Source organism: Thalassophryne amazonica, chromosome 8 (assembly GCF_902500255.1).
Source record: "Thalassophryne amazonica chromosome 8, fThaAma1.1, whole genome shotgun sequence".
Classification (NCBI taxonomy): Eukaryota; Metazoa; Chordata; class Actinopteri; order Batrachoidiformes; family Batrachoididae; genus Thalassophryne; species Thalassophryne amazonica.
The window spans coordinates 23226956-23244856 of record NC_047110.1 but is presented as its reverse complement, the minus strand read 5'-3'; the positions used below and the strand labels follow the sequence as shown (position 1 = coordinate 23244856).

At 40.2% G+C, this 17901-nt stretch overlaps 1 protein-coding gene across 1 annotated transcript in view; it reads left to right on the top strand.

The window, feature by feature from the left end:
- The window catches only part of LOC117515355 (transcription factor SOX-6-like), a 420160-nt gene that overhangs the window by 328838 nt on the left and 73421 nt on the right, over positions 1 to 17901 (top strand). Inside the window, exon 11 of the mRNA XM_034175874.1 lies at positions 15234 to 15383. Coding sequence (XP_034031765.1) covers positions 15234 to 15383 — 150 coding nt within the window. The remainder of the gene's footprint in view (positions 1 to 15233; positions 15384 to 17901) is intronic.

The window sequence follows — 17901 nt, the reverse complement described above, 5'->3', positions numbered from 1 at the left end:
AGTGGTGTCATACAAACGTTGTCATGATGAATGGCTGAAGAATTCCACCACCAGCACAACACCTGGCTCAGGCACTTCATCAGCCACTTTATTGCCACTTGACACCTGTGGTTTGAGAATAGCACTTAGCTGTAATAATTACCATAGCACATATTTACAGAGGGAAAAAAATGTTTAAAAAAGTCTGCTCCCTAAAGTCTGTTTGGCTTTAACGCCACCATCATGCCAGCCGTCCGTCTCCACCTAGCATCAGTGCAAAGAACAAAAGCTCTCAAAAGCTTTTTCACTGACAGACAACGTTCCTTCATCACAGCAGCCATTATCATAGCATGACTTTTGGATGTTACATGAATCCTTATCTCAATTTATTCATTTTGTATTGTGCTTGTCGCTTATCGAGGCCCTCATTAGCCGCTATTGACTTAGCAAAGCGCCGTGCAGCGCTGAAGGGATCGAAGCGTGTCTCCTCCACTCCCGGCTTTGAAAAGATCAAAAGAGCCACACGGTGAGTGAAGTAAGAGGATAAATGCTGTCGGAGATACAGACTCGTTCACATTCAAACAGCGCACCGAGACGTGAAGAACGAGAGGCGGAGAGGAAGTGTCTTACAGCGTGGTGTGCTCACGTCAAGTAGCAGCCTAAGAAAGGAGGAAGACAGAAAGCGTGGGACGTGTGAATGGGTAAAAAACAGAGCAACGAGCTGAAGACTTTTACCGAGACAGAGGCGCTGGCTTCCAGCACATGTTTGGACATTGTTGTGACAACAATACCTGCACTGAAAGCAATCATGATGAGATTTATGACTTGTACATGTTCATTTACATCTTCACAAGATTCACCAGCAGCAGTCTTTGTGCCTAGGCAACACTTTGCAACAATTCCCCAGTAATGCACAAAACATGAGGGAAAACTACACGTGTAGGGTGTTGTGACAAACACCATATATGACATTCATTTGTGTGTCAGACACGTTTTAGTGAAAGCTCATGCTAAAGGTGTAGTCAGACTGTGATGGACTGAGTAAATGGATCAAAGTAATTTGTCTGGTGGCAAAACTTACCTAATCCATCAGTCTCTAGTGGATTTGGGGCTCTGATGACATGAATGGACAACCACAAAATGCGGGTGTACAGTGCTTCCAGATGCAAACAAAAGACAATCAGATCGTGCATGGAAAAAAAAACTAAAGTTTACCGGATGACCACTGGCAAGCTAACAAACAAGCAGAGGACAAAACTGTAAACAAACCACAGGGAGGCTCTCTGTCAGATGTCCGCTCAAAGTTTTGGGCATGCCCAAAACTTTCCGACATTCTCAGCGGACATCTACTGAGAAGAAACACATTTAATAAATGTTAACATTAACAAAAGATTTGCACTGGAGAGTAACTGACACGAACGGATATCAAAATTCTGTAACTTTTTCGAATACATTTTCTCAATCCATCACAGTGTGACACCTGCTAAATGGAGGTGAACTAACTGCCTGATGAATTAGATTATTTTTGGTGTCAGAGCTCTGAATTCGTCACTCATAACGGTAGACACGAGCAGAGGGAGATCACATCACAATTCTCTCCCCAAAGGATACAGGAGCTAAGTTTGGATGAACAGTAATATTTTAATAATCAGAATAACTGACAATGCAAATGAATTACTATTAGCTTGTTGATCAGAATGAAATAGCTGAATTTGGTCAACATTTCCATTGGAAAGACAAGGACAGTCAGCACCCGCCTCTGCTCTTCCACCTCATATTCTATCCTGGCCCCTCATTTTGGATGCACCCGTCATTCAACAGAGAAAGCAAATACTACTATTTTTTTTTGGGGGGGGGGGGGGGGGGGCTTTTTTGCTTAACCTACTCATTCATCTGTGTTAGGGAGGTTGAGCACTTTGGTTTGTCTTCAATATATGAGACAAACAGAACTTTCATCATATATGACCTCTGGCCGCCATGTAAACCCTCTCTCTCTCTCTCTCTCTCTCTCTCTCTCTCTCTCTCTCTCTCTCTCTCTCTCTCTCTCTCTCTCTCTCTCTCTCTCTCTCTCTCTCTCTCTCTCTCTCTCTCTCTCTCAGCTTTTGTTGTGCTGTGAGACTAAGGACAACAACTTTCTCACAGTGCTGAGTGAATGCTTTTTTTTTTATCTCGGAGCATCACTAACTCCTGACAGCTTCATGCATGTTTCATCCTCACTTCTTCATTATCCGTGAAAGATGAATGAACATATGATGTTTGTTTGCTTGTTTGTGTGACTGACGCATCATTTACACTAGAAAATGTTATTAAAATAAAATCTGATGATATGCGACAAACTAGATACTGTAGAAGACAGTGGCTGAACACTGGCAGTGCATTAATATAAAAGTGCTAATCAATAGAATATGCTGGTGTACAACTAGAAACCCGGAAGCATGAGGACTTGTCCACCTAGCCCCCCTGGGGTCTGAAGCACATAGATTGCATAAGATAAACATAAATAACAAGTAGCACGTCCAAATAATAACTTCAATGACATTCACTGGGAGTAATGAAGATGGACAAGATTAAGAAAGAGCAAAGGGTGCAAGATGGGTAGAATGGTATCAAGACAAAATCAGAGAGATGAGATTGAGAAGGTCTGGGGATGTGCAGTGGAGAGATATAGGATATATGGGGAGAAGGATGCTGAGGATGGAGCTTCCAGGCAGGAGGAGAAGAGGGAAATCAAAGAGGAGATTTGTGGATGTGGTGAAGGAGGACATGCAGGTCTTTGGTTTTGCAGAAGAAGATGCAGAAGACCCTCTGCTGTGAAGTACTTAATAACAATATTTACTTACTACTGTGCGCATGTGTTGCATCAAAGGTAATTCTGCGCATGCCTGAAATTGCAGTCAAAACTGGTTTGGTGCAGCAACAGTGAGTAAGTAAAGCATTGCTGTAGCACAAGTTTCACTTCAATATCTTGCTGGTTATGGAAATAACTGGGTTTGAAGCAAACTCTGTTTGTACTAACAGACCATCTAAGAAGTTGGTGACCAGTATTTTTATGGAGTGCAATTTTAGTTTAATTTAATTTGCATGTTAGCACCAATTAGCAGGTGTTGGTAGCTTGGTGCCGTTAGCTCTAATGATGGTTCATCGGTTACTGAGGCAGTGTGCTGGTTGTAATTTTTAATACCACATAGACGCCACTCATTATGAAAACCATCAAACCGTCTGCAAAAAATATGCTTTAATCAAACACCTGTACCAAGATTAGCCTGTTAGCTTTAGCTTGATTGGTAATTGTGACATATGAGGGAAATTTGGGCTTCATTCATCCTGACCAGGTCATGTCTGGCATACTCACACTCCACCTCTTTACCCATCGAAGTTGGCTAAAATGTAGGCAGAGTCAGACCACCAAGACCTGTGACATATGAACCATCGTATTTGAACTTCAAACCAAATCTTCAGGAACCCTATTTGTGATGACACAGAGGGTTTGTTCAGTATATTTGCAGGCTATGTTTTTAACTGGGTCTGTACATTCTGTCACAGTTGGCTCCATTTGTGTTTTTTTCCTGCACGTCACTACGTAACTAGTCAGGATCAAACCCGAGAACTGTCCGTTAACAAGACTGGAGATGTATTGGCATGGGGAGGCAGATGTTTCAATGTTGTGCCTCACTGTAGTACTGAAGACAACTGGCGTCACCTGAATGTTGAGCAGGTGTTCAGTAGAGTAGCTAAGAAAAACAGCATAATTTCTAAAGCCTCCGTCACACATGTCAAGAATGTGCAGAAACCAGGCCGAAATGGCAAATATTACCAGCATCGGATGAAGTCAGGAGGGAAAGAGGTGTGGTTTCAGTCAGGGTTTAGAATTCATCATAGTACAGAAACAGCATTAGTGAAGGTTACAAATGATCTTCTTATGGCCTCAGACAGTGGACTTATCTCTGTACTTGTTCTGTTAGACCTCAGTGCTGCTTTTGATACTGTTGACCATAAAATTTTATTACAGAGATTAGAGCATGCCATAGGTATTAAAGGCACTGCGCTGCTGTGGTTTGAATGATATTTATCTAATAGATTATAATTTGTTCATGTAAATGGGGAATCTTCTTCACAGACTAAGGTTAATTATGGAGTTCCACAAGGTTCTGTGCTAGGACCAATTTTATTCACTTTATACATGCTTCCCTTAGGCAGTATTATTAGACAGCATTGCTTAAATTTTCATTGTTACGCAGATGATACCCAGCTTTATCTATCCATGAAGCCAGAGGACACACACCAATTAGCTAAACTGCAGGATTGTCTTACAGACATAAAGACATGGATGACCTCTAATTTCCTGTTTTTAAACTCAGATAAAACTGAAGTTATTGTACTTGGCCCCACAAATCGTAGAAACATGGTGTCTAACCAGATCCTTACTCTGGATGGCATTACCCTGACCTCTAGTAATACTGTGAGAAATCTTGGAGTCATTTTTGATCAGGATATGTCCTTCAATGCGCATATTAAACAAATATGTAGGACTGCTTTTTTGCATTTGCGCACTATCTCTAAAATTAGAAAGGTCTTGTCTCAGAGTGATGCTGAAAAACTAATTCATGCATTTATTTCCTCTAGGCTGGACTATTGTAATTCATTATTATCAGGTTGTCCTAAAAGTTCCCTGAAAAGCCTTCAGTTAATTCAAAATGCTACAGCTAGAGTACTGACGGGGACTAGAAGGAGAGAGCATATCTCACCCATATTGGCCTCTCTTCATTGGCTTCCTGTTAATTCTAGAATAGAATTTAAACTTCTTCTTCTTACTTATAAGGTTTTGAATAATCAGGTCCCATCTTATCTTAGGGACCTCATAGTACCATATCACCCCAACAGAGCGCTTCGCTCTCAGACTGCAGGCTTACTTGTAGTTCCTAGGGTTTGTATGAGTAGAATGGGAGGCAGAGCCTTCAGCTTTCAGGCTCCTCTCCTCTGGAACCAGCTCCCAATTCGGATCAGGGAGACAGACACCCTCTCTACTTTTAAGATTAGGCTTAAAACTTTCCTTTTTGCTAAAGCTTATAGTTAGGGCTGGATCAGGTGACCCTGAACCATCCCTTAGTTATGCTGCTATAGACTTAGACTGCTAGGTTCCCATGATGCACTGAGTGTTTCTTTCTCTTTTTGCTCTATATGCACCACTCTGCATTTAATCATTAGTGATTGATTTCTGCTCCCCTCCACAGCATGTCTTTTTCCTGGTTCTCTCCCTCAGCCCCAACCAGTCCCAGCAGAAGACTGCCCCTCCCTGAGCCTGGTTCTGCTGGAGGTTTCTTCCTGTTAAAAGGGAGTTTTTCCTTCCCATTGTCGCCAAGCGCCTTGGGGCAACTGTTTGTTGTGATTTGGCGCTATATAAAAAAATTGATTGATTGATTGATTGAAGTGCTTGCTCACAGGGGGTCGTTTTGACCGTTGGGGTTTTTCTGTAATTATTGTATGGCTTTGCCTTACAATATAAAGCACCTTGGGGCAACTGTTTGTTGTGATTGGCGCTATATAAATAAAATTGATTTGATTTGATTTGATTTTGGTCAGCAGTGTCAGAATGCATCCAGATTATCTGATGGTGATCAGGTCATAATGTGTATTACAGTGGTGAGATCCATGTAGCTCCGTTCCTGATGTGTGCTATAATACATTACTGCGCATAAGACCACGGAGAGGTGCAGCTGCATTTTCCATTTGATTGTGCACTGTTCACATTCACTGTATATAATGAATGTGTGCCACATACATGTTATTACATGTCAACATTTCCTTTACCCTCCCTGGCCGGTGTCCAGTGGAGGTGGACATCCCACAACATGCCGGCAGGCTTTGCTTGACCAGTTGATCTCAGAGCTCAAACAACCACAATCAGATCGTTTCAGATGCTGTTTTGATGCTGTCGAAATATGTAGACTGTGATCATATGATGCAAAAACTGCACATAGACTGCCATCAGATGTGCATTCCATCTCGATGGTGCTAAGAGTGTTTTGAACATGTGCAACACACTTGGGACAGCTGAGCAAACAGGCCCAAATATGTAGATGTTCATAGACTGCCGTCCGATTGTGGCCGGATGTGTCATTTGATGCAATGTGTGTGCGTATGTGTGATGGGGTATAACACTTGAAAACAAACCGAAACAAGCTACAACAGGCTTAACATTTCTTCCGCACGCCTGATGGAGACACTCATAGTTTGCATCGGTTCACACAGTAAGATAAGCAATCATTTTCTCTGTTTCATGTGTCAATCAGTAGTACAACAGCACAGCCAGGAAAACAAGGATGTTCAGCAAAGAATTCCCTGTTGTGCTTGATCCTTCAGGACCTGGCTGGACAGTTTTCCCGAGGCTTGTGCTATCAGCGTGGGAATTTGATTGGTGCAATTGTTTCCACAGCCTCCGTTCAGACCCCTTCACAAACACTGGATTCCTGTGAAGAAAGGAACTCTTTGTGTGCTGCTAATGTTACAGAAATGCGGTTGCTTGGCAGACTTTCTTGTTGAACTCATAAGACATCTCGTTCTGTCTGTGTTCTGCCCATTTGTCTGTCTGAGGAGCAGATGTGGAGGTGAGGAACTGGGACACAAGTGATGCAAACATCAGGATTTGCGTCAAGCTGTTGTAAAGCACAGACATTCAGCCACATGGATGTACTTTATTATAAGCTCACAGCGCATTATGGGTGTAATTTACTAAGATCCCAGATAATGAGTGGATAAGATCTTCCTCATTCATTGGGCATTCTAAATGTTTGCATGTTGGGTAGATGAATGTTTTGCAGGTGATTTACTAAGAATACAATAAGTGTGTAAATGACAGAGGGTGGTAACATGATGTAAACAGCAGACTCTAAATGAGGATTTTGCATGTATTAGTAACTATAAGTGCAAAAATAAATTCAATTAGCTATTTGCAGCTATGTGCAAAGTAGGAGTGAAAATGTTATTTATTCAACATTAAAGAAATTGAAAACAAATGTGCCTTGAAAATGGTTTGTCTGCTATTTCACGTGAGATGTGAGGTGTGTGGCAGCCGAGAAAGTCCTCCTCTCCACCTCTTTTTTGCCTTAAACTGTCGGTTTTCAATGCACATTCCCATGACGGAGGTGATTTTTAAACGGGTTCTGACTCTGGGGTTAACACAGACTCTTTATGCTCATGTAGCTGGAGAGAACATGACATAGAATGAGAATCATATAAATCTGTGTGCATTTAATTTGTAGGTGGAGCTGTCCACGGTACTGACTTGCTGTTTCAACCCTTGTGCACAGTTACCACACTGCTTTCAAATGTGCAAAATACAGGTGCAATTATTAACCCCTTAAATTTCTTTTGGGCTTGATAAGTCACATTGTGTGTGCTAAATTGACCCAAGTGCACATTGTCCTCCAAGTTTTTTGTGCACTCAGGTAGACACATCCCAAAGGGCATATCCATTAAGGCAAACATATTAAATGAACAGTACATGCTATTTTGCACACTTATAAAGTGCAATCCTCAGTGCACAATGTTAGCAGATCAAGTTGCACATTTGTTTTTGGGTGATGTGGACGTTGTTGGAGTTGGAGTTTGTTTATACACATAAACCTTTAGTAGATCAGGCCCAAAATGATAAAAGGCATTCATTTGAAACAAGAAGCAACCCCAATCTTCATTGCCACTACAGATGTGCCTTTGAGCAAAGCCCTAAACCCACATGTGCTCCAGGGTTGTTGTTAGGGTAAGAACCTTACCCTAATTCTTCTTATAAGACTAAGAAGCAAAAGATGACTTCCGATGTCAGTTGTTGTTGACGCCATCGCTGCCTCTCAGCAGAGAAATTACCAGGATATGTCCAAATTCCACTAAAAAATTTGTACGTATGAATGTGCAATACTTTTTCATACATTTTACAAGTTTTTTTTTTGTGAGAATAGGCAGTCTTAAAATGTCCACATTTTATTATTTTATTTAATTTAACAAATGTTAGTCCCATAGAGATCGAGATCTCTTTTGCAAGGGAGACCTGGGCAATTATAAAGTTTCCAATCAACCTAACCTGCATGTCTTTAAATGTAGGAGGAAACCCATGCAAAAACGTGGAGAGCATGCAAACTCCACACAGAAAGGCCACAGGTAGGAATTGAACCCATGACCTTCTTGCTGTGAGGCAACAGTGCTAACCACTAAGCCATCGTGCTGCCCAGACATCCATTACCTTTTATTTTTTCTCCCTCCCTGTTCTGAAACATTTGATATTTCCTCATAGTCAGGTCATATAGATTGGAGTACACATTAAGGCCAGAAGCTACAGTCGTGCTCAGTATTATAGACACCCATGGATTTGAATTCAAATGAATCAATATTGTCAGGTCAGGTCTGTGAGCACATGCTGGTGTCATGCATCACTGCATCCACCACACTACGCAACTGCATTAGGTCCTGTACATCCTGACCTTTCTAACAAAACCATTTATCTGCTCCAGCCAGGGGAGGCATGGGTGTTGCCTTGCCGTTGTCCTGCTGCTGGGATCCTCAACACTGAGGCCCCTACCTGCTGGATCAAGCACAGAGAAACATGCCACATTGTCAAAATGTTATAGCTGATGGTCCCTCTCAATGCAAATGATGCTCTTCGTCTGAGTCACCACAAGTAACCACTCATTTAACTTAAAGCCATTCCAGTAATGCCAAAGGATCCTTTGAAGAGACCTGGAACCAAAGAGACCTAGTCATTGGTACCCTAGGTCATTGGTTAGTGTCCAAGACTAACAACCTGACATTAAGACAGGAAGTACCAGGACCTCAAAGACTTGGATCTTGATTCTCTTGTAAAGATATCAGCATCAACAAAAACTTCAGTCCAGAGACCTCATGGCTCCATAAGTTCTTTCCAGTCTCCCGATTTCAAAAGTTGAGAGATAAATGTCACTGCCGTGATAAGTGAATGTCTCTACTTTAAACACTTTTTGCCACATAAGCGATGGAAGTTCAGGAAGTCTTTGAAAACTTGGATCTTAGTCTGGGATCAGGACAGTAGCGGTGCCAAAAGGGGGCTTGGGGGCTTAAGCCACCTCAATAATGAGCCAAGCCCCCCTCAGCCCCCCCAATAATTCTGCCAATAATGTGAATAGCAACTGACATATTTGTGGATCTCAACTGCAGTTTTGCGCTGAGAATGTCTCAATATTGCATAACTGAGCAAAGTGATGAATGTGTTTGTTCGGTGATCCACCAATGCTGAATCACCCTTCACAAACAGAATTTTCAGTTTTGCAAATAAACATTTATTTGTAAAAACCCACACACGTTACAAATCAGAAAGCACATGTACAAATCAAAGGATATTTGTAAATCACCCTCTGTGCATTTGCAAGTATTAATGAGACAAATTTAACTCCATACTCCAAAAAATTAGGGTTCCTAAATATTTATTACGGCCACTCTTAAAAAACTTCACATCTTTAGAATTTTATTACTGGTACATTTTAGATTTGATTTAGATGAGATATACTTATTATCTCATAGGAATATATCACAATTATCTGGGAACTACTTTTTGTGCAGGAATTCAACAAGCACGTCGACCGCAGCCGTGCACTAACACAGAATATACAGAAGCTGTATGTCGTTGTTCGGCAATCATTCTAAGTGATGTGTGTGTGCATTGATACCACATTTTAGAGGAGCACGGGTGACTAAAACATATACCTTGGTATTTATAAAGCAATTTACTATATATTGTTCATTTCAACTGCATTTTGTGGAGCCCCTCCAATTTTTACCCCAGTCCCCCCAGTTCAGGACAAATGCAAACCAATACACTCAGATTCCTCACTGAGCTTCTCAAGTGCTGCAATCAGAATATTTATTGATTCTGCAAAGATCACTACATCATCCTTGGCGCAGGTGTCAGTAAACTTTTCATCACCAACAAGGACACCTAAGCCATTGGTTTCCAAAACCCAAAATGAACCAATTTTGTATGTCCAAGGTGAAATGTTAGTCTGAAGGAGGTACAGGATTTTGTGACTGGAGAAACTGGACATTGTGCAACTTTTGTATGTTGCATTCCTGGTCACAGATTCATGGTGGATTAGAACAGAGAAGACTTTATTCTGGACTTGAGCCTCCCATCTGCCTTCTGGAAAACTGTAGCTAAAAGTTCACTTGATGTTTTTGAGAAACTTATTCTTTTTCTAATCACAGTCAGAGAAGCCCATAGAGTTGTCCTGGTGGCTTCCCTTAGGAGTTTCCAATAAGAATGGAAAAAGTTAAATTTCTTGGAAGTCTGAGCTGAGTTTGAGAGTAAATTTGGGGATTTATTTGAGACACACCTCATTGCCAATTAATATCTTGTGAAAACTTGGGATCATGTTGAGAATATGATGTTTGATCATCACTGGTTATGGCTACAGTGCAAAACACGTATAAGTACTTGATCCATTCAGTGAAAGAAATATGAAGGCAGGAGGTTTGAAATGCTCGTATTGCGATTTAATAATTTCCTCTTCCTTTTAACACCGTATGAAGTCATGAGCTCTTTTTTTCCTCTTGCGTTACTCGGTTGGGGTGAGAATGAGGGTTAGGGATAGTTTTGCTTCTGCTAACATGAAAAATAAAGATTGCATCTGTACTCTGTGTCCATTGGAAATAAATTGAGAAAATGTGGATGTTTTGTAATGTGACCAGGCTGAAGCTAAACTTCCAAACACAATCCTTGTTCTGGAAGCCTGCTGAAAAAGACAGAATCTCTCTCTTCACCCTGAAAATCAGTAATTGATTAACTGTTAGGGAGGCCATTTAAAGGGATTCTATCCTAAGTCCGAATGGGACAGGCTGAGCTGAGTGTTGGAATCCATGGAGTACTTCACCAGACCACAACAGACTGTGTCCTTGTGTTCTTGAGTAACATGGTTTTATATATATAGGTTATCACAAAACCTTATGATGGTCACAAGGTTAGAAATGACTAAAAACTAAATTCTGAATTTGAATTTCAGTCCACTTAACACTAATGGCCAAAGATCAATCCAACAGACTGGACAGCTGAGGTATGGTTTGAGGAGCTCGCTTGTCAATTTGTAATTTAGGAAATTGCGGCGTGGTCTTCCCCTGGGGTTTGGCTAAATGATGAGAGGTCTGGTTGGGGTTGTTTATGCTGCACATCCTCCCTAATCACCAGTCAGTCTTTGTGTGTGTGTGTGTGTGTGTGTGTGTGTGTGTGTGTGTGTGTGTGTGTGTGTGTGTGTGTGTGTGTGTGTGTGTTGGGTGAAGGACCAGTCCTACTCAGTAAAAATCATCTATTCACACTTCTGTTTGTGAAAATTCTTTTTGGTGTTCCTTGTGTAATTTGGAGCCTTGTGGGTGTTTTGTGTGTATTGGTCTGAGATCTTAGCTGTGTTTTACCTCAGAGCCTCATGTGTCTGTCACAAATGGAGCGGTAAGAATATCAGGCATCACCAGAAGTAACCGCGGTCGGTGTGATTGACACAACAGGCCTCACCACGAGCCATTCGTGGCACATTCTAACGGGGATCTCATATCGTCGGGGGTTGGCGGGAGCACTCCCGGTGCCTTCCAAGGAAAATAAGCGGTGTGACATCAGGGCTTTGTTTCACCGGCGAGGCCCCTTCTGTTTGTGTTTAATATCTCTCAGTGAGAAGTGGAAAGAGAAGCAGCCAATTTCTCTGAGCTCGACCGCGGAGTCTGGCAGCGCGGCGGGGAAGCAGCGGTGGGCTTGTATATCTGCAGCACAGCTTGCTGTCTCTATAGCGCCCTGTCTCTATGTGCTTTTGAATCTCAACTCCCAGGAGGCCTTGCAGTTTTGACTACAGGGAAATCAGATCTCACAACACTGGGGGTCATTTAGCTGAGAGGGCAGAAAGCAAAAACAGAGAGCGTGATGGAGGAGAAGATATGAAGAGGGAGGTCAAACGAGAGAGGGACAAAAAAAATTGAAAAGTGGAACAAGGAGGAGAGAACAGATGAGGTGAGAGGAGAAAAAAAAAAGAGGGGAAAGCAGGAAAGAAAACGGAGTGGGGAGTGTAAGTGAAGGCCAGGAGCATCTGGGTGGTTTTGCTGAGGACGGGCTCTTTGATTCTCCGGCACTCGCACTCCAATGCCTTTAGACAGGAGCTGACAGTGGTTTCAGGCAGCGGTTTCTCTGGCCTCTTAGCTTTGATTTAGAAGACCCTCGACTCCCGGCCCAACGTTTCACTCTTTGATTTTTCTTAAGTACCTTGGATACTTTAAACACAGTTATTGGCACAGTTAGTTTTTTTTTTTTTTTTTTGGTCTTTTTATGCATTTAATGTTTGGCCTTTTCCAGTATTTTTTTTTAGTTTTAGTTTTCTGTTGTCTTTATAATATTTTGTGATTTTTACATGGCTCACGACGTATGGCTCATGGCTTTAATGCATATCATGCATTAAAGTTATGTTTAATGTACTAAATCCAATGTCTAAGGCTTTGATCCTGTAGTGTCAGGGTTCATATTATACATCTTTTCTGCATGCTAATGTAAGTCACTACATTTCTTAAAACACTTTTCATGTGCAAAGGTTTTAGAAACATTTACTGCCCCTAAAATGTTTTAAAAAATAATGTTCAAGATGTAATATTTAAAAATAAATATACATAATATGTGGAAACTGCCCAGTGTGAATTGTAAGTAATCCTGTAATTTCCTGTAATTTGTAAGTAGAATTGTATTTAATTGTGTTTTTATTATGGGACGATCATCAGCAATATATACCAGGCAGTGTGAATAAGAAAGAAAAATAAATGATTGTTTTTAACTTAATTTGTAATTTGATATGTATTTAATTTTTTTTAATGAAATAGAAAACATGATATTTGAGTTTTGCTGGAAAAAGAATGTTTGGACATCTTAAATGAGTATTTTAATTGATAATTGATTAAAATAAAATAAAACTACTCTGAGGATTTCCACCCCCACTTTCTAAAGGGAAGGAGTGGTATCCATGAGTTCTGAGTTTGAAACAAATTATCCAAAATGAATCAAACAGTCTAGTTTTAAAACTGTTCTGTTGTTTACTCATGAAAAATATCATAGTATTTTTGGTGGTTTGGGTACTTGGAATTTATTTGTGTGTTATGTGTAGCAACCAGTTATAGGGGAAAGTATGAGAACATGCACAGGAATCCAATCTAATCCAATCCAATCCACTTTATTTATTTATATAGCACATTTAACAACAAAGACGTTCCAAAGTGCTACACATAGAATCACGATAGATAAAACCCCAATAGTCAAGAAATAAATTAAAAATAAGAAAATTAACAATAAAAAAAGTGGAATATGCAAGATAAATAAATAAATAAATGCATACATACATACATACAGCATACAAAAGATAAAACCAATAAAACCTACCTAAATAAAAACAAAAACAATAAAACAGAGGACCACACAACTCACGTAATGTTAAAAACCAGCGTCTTCAGACGGAATGTGAAGATGAACACCGTGATCAACAGCTTGACTTTTTTTTTTACATTTTGCATTTTTCTTTAGCATAAAACCTGGATAAAATTAAATAATATTTATTAAATTGGGCCAAATAATGTTGTATCTCAATGGGCTTTACCCTGTCCATACTGTATGATGACTGCTGTTTTTAAACCCTCACAAGCAATGAGTACAATATACAAATAATTACTGTTTGAGTTTAATGGTATGAATATTTCATTCGGTGAAAGATGGAATGTTCCATTCAACGAGGCAAATGAAATATAATATAATAAATAATATAATATCATTATATTATATAATGAAATATTAATTCAATTGAAAGAATGAAAAAAACATTCACAATGGCTAAAATATATCCTTGTCATTTGATATTTTATTAATATATATACAGCAGAAAAGGGACTTACATTTGGTGTGTATCACTGCTTTGACATCAACAGTCCAACACAAACTTTAAATTAGAGTCCAAAAGTGTTCTCAGTGAACTTGCAAAAACAGTCTGATGGTTCAAAAATAATTCTGACGATGTAGGCCATGATGCCGTGCACTGACTTTGTGTCCTTCCTCAGTCTAATGAAAAATTGCATCAGACATTTGTTCAGATTTTCATCCTAACTTCATCCTAATAGCTCTTCCTGCCTCCAGATGGCTTACAGCGTAGTGGATTACTTTTTTGTTTATGTGTTAGAAGAATTAGCACCATCAGTTAGCTCATTCAAATCATCATCCGTCAGCAAAACAAACTCTGCCATGTTTAGCTAAACGATGCCTCCACTAGTGTTTGTGCACACGGAGGTCAAAGTGTGCAGTGGTACATAATGTATGGAACCAAATTTGCACAGCAAATGCAACACAACACAAATGGGATGAATAATCCATGTCACATGACATACGTACAAAGCACCAATAAAATGACAAGGATCCACTCAGCCGTTATATAATGCCTGATATGCATTAGCGTCACAGTTAAAAAGGAACATAATGATTTGAGTTTGGCCCATTTTGCTCAAAGTTGTCCTGTCAGATTTTATATAGAACTGCATGTTGTTTTGGCACAGATTTGATGCTGGATTACCTTCCTGACACAACTCAATATGTACAAGGAGAGGGTGGCCTTGAATAAAGGTCCTTCTTCTTGGGAGTCAAGTGTGCTATCTACTTGCGCCACCCAACAAAATAGCAGAAATAAAGCATGAATGACAAAGAAGGGTATCTCCATTCTGCTTGCACATTTTATTGATATTTAATATTTGTGAGGTTGCATAAGGGTGATTTCAGCCAGGTATTAACCTTTTTCATGAACTTAAGTCTGGATTTATAGCTGTAAATAGATACACAAAGTGTTCCAGCATCTGTTGAAAGAATAACTGAGAGTGAACATGGATACTTAAAAGTAAAAATGTTTAGCTTGACTACAGACTTGACAAATACTCACCCCTCAAACAAATGTTTTGCTTGTGTTTGACACTCCCATCAGCTTCACACGCATGTGTATGCAATGCACACATCTGCTTCTTTCTGACGTCTGCGTGCATTTGGCTGAAGCGCACATACATCAAACCTCAAAAGTTAAGAACAGCACCGGGGAGGGATTTAAAAACACACATGCACACAACAGGATCAAGGGTGTGGGAGGGCCACAGGACAGAGAGCCGAAAGAATGAAAGAGGAAAGCCGCTGACTAGCTGCTGGCAAGCGATGTTAATAGCCTGTCGGTTTGATGGTTTCTTCCCTCTTGCAGCAGCTGTACGCCGCCCAACTGGCCAGCATGCAGATCTCACCAGGAGCCAAGATGGCTCCGCTTCCGCAGGCTCCCAACTCCTCCGCTCCTCTTTCCCCCTCCACTCTGAAGAACGAGAAGAGAGCATCCAGTCCTGTCGCTCACATTAAGGTGAGTCCATTAATATGGAAGAATTGTGCAATAGTCGATGTAAAATATCCAGGAGAAGGAATCAAGAACAAATAAGCAAACCCACCAAGACAATGGAAAAAGGACTATGATGCAAAATACGTTCTTAAATGGCAATGCCACGTAAAACTCATCTAACACCAATTAGCAGTGCATGAAAACATGAAACACACACACGTGATTCCTGTCACTAACATTACACACATTACAACATTAATGTCTAAACTTTACAAAAAAATCTTTCGATAGATGTAAAATTCAGTTCAATTCAATATATTTACAATATATAGCACCAAGTCACAACACAAGTCTTCTCAAAGACATACATGGGGAGTAAAGGCCCGGCCCCACTGGGGAGAGGATTAATTGCGCATGATTTGAGTACACAAATTACGGGCATTCGTTGTCGTCCGCAACAAAAATGGCCAAAAATGACAAATGTCCCAGTATGAATTACATATATATTAATAATGTATAGCGAATATATGATGAACAATCACGGTTGTATAACGCATGTAGTGAGGAAACGGATCTGACGCATTGCGATTATCACAGCAGTATTACGGGTGTATTATGAATGCATTGCATGTGTTGCGTGTGCACGGCATCTGCATTGCGGTCATAAAAGAAGCGCACTCGGGCTGTCTGCATCACTATTCACACCAACAATACAGGATCTGGAGAATTTGCTGGACTTGGACCAGTTGATTGGAGTAAACAAGCAGTGATGTCAGCGGGTCGCATCAGAGCGCAGCTCGTCTGAACGATTATAACAAGAAGGTAAATCTGTTATAAACATAGGAATAAATACTGTAACAGCTGCAGACAAGAAGGAAAAAACATGCAACTGTTTTATCAAACCGTGACAATATAAACATGTCAAATAATTACCTTTTTAGACGGCTCAAAATGCTTTCTGCAGCTTGTTAGCCGTTCGCGCGTGCGTTAAAAATTCTGATGATCCATCCAGGCTCCTGTGTTGTTGAGATGTACAAAAAGGTGTTTTTTTTGTTCTTTTTTTGGGACCATGTTTTCCTTGACCTTGACATTTGACCAAACAACTCCAAAATCTAATCACCTACACATATTTACCCAAATAATATTACCACCATGTTTGACCCATCTAGTATTTTTGATTGTAGAGCTACACAAAAAAATGTAGTTTTAGACCAAAACCTAGTTTGGACCATGTTTTCCTTGATTTTGACCAAACTGCTTGAAAATACAAAATGATAAGCTGACTGATATGAACTTTGAACTTCCTCCCTCATTCTATTGCTTTTGAAAATATACTGGAAAATGTTTTTTTTTTTTTTTTTACAATTATGATGTTCTATCATGGTGTCTTTGTGATGTGACCATAATTTTAACCATTTTCTGATTGACATGAGCTTTATGTTGTCACTCTGACCCATTGGTTTCAGAAATATCCTGGACTATATCTTTTACAACCTTGACCTCAAACCTTGAATGATCTACTCCAAAAATGAATTGTCTGAAGACACCAACCCAAGGAATATTCCTGCCAAATTTAGTGAAATCCTACTTACCTGTTTAGTTATTTTGCACACAGACACACCAATATACTGCTGGTGTGCAGGGCAATTAATGATGTGACACAAGTATGTGAATGAGCCAGTTAAAAAAGCCAACTTGCTGTCTTCATGTCATCTCCATAAGCTAATTAATGGTTGTCCTCTTTCTTGCTCAAGCTGTACACTGCGGCTCCACAACCTCCTTCTGCAAATGCTTTGACTTATCACTGACATCTCCATCATGGCGACTACTTGTAGGCTATGATAGTATTGCTCAGAGGCAAGAAATACTTTGTCAATATCCAACATAATGTAGACGAGACAGCTGAGGAGTTTCGTGTGTGTTATGGTCATGTGGTGTTTTTGTCTAGGCATGAAGTAGCACGTAGGTTAGGGGTGTTCATGTTATATAGTGAAAAAATAAAAGTTGTGAGAAACTTCAGGCCACATGTGGTTTTTGTTCCACTTGAGGTTTTATAGGTGCAGACCAAATCTGAACTCAATCAGATAAGATTTTCCTCTTCCTCTGCTGGCAAGGCAACGTCACCCTAACGGGAGAAGACTCTGATGCCATTATTTTTCGTTTACAGGTACATGTGATGGCTTCTAATTGCAAAAAGTGGTGGTTGATTGGTCACCCGGAGGAGAACATTACTGGAATTACTGGATTACTACATTGCTTGTTTGGGGAAAATTGTTGCTTTGTGGGGGACCCCTAAACAATGTCCGATTACAATAAAATTTGGTACAGATCTTTTATTTCATTAGTGGAACAAGAACACGTGGCCCAAAAGATTTTGTAACATTTGACATTTTGAACAGGTGCCCCAGTGTTGAGGACACAAATGGCTGGAGAAATGCGCACTGCTGCCGCAGTTACTCAGGGTCATCACAGAGGATCCAGCAGAGATTGAGACTTGGTACAAGTTTCATGCTAAATGCCGTTATTGATGCAACTCCCGTTC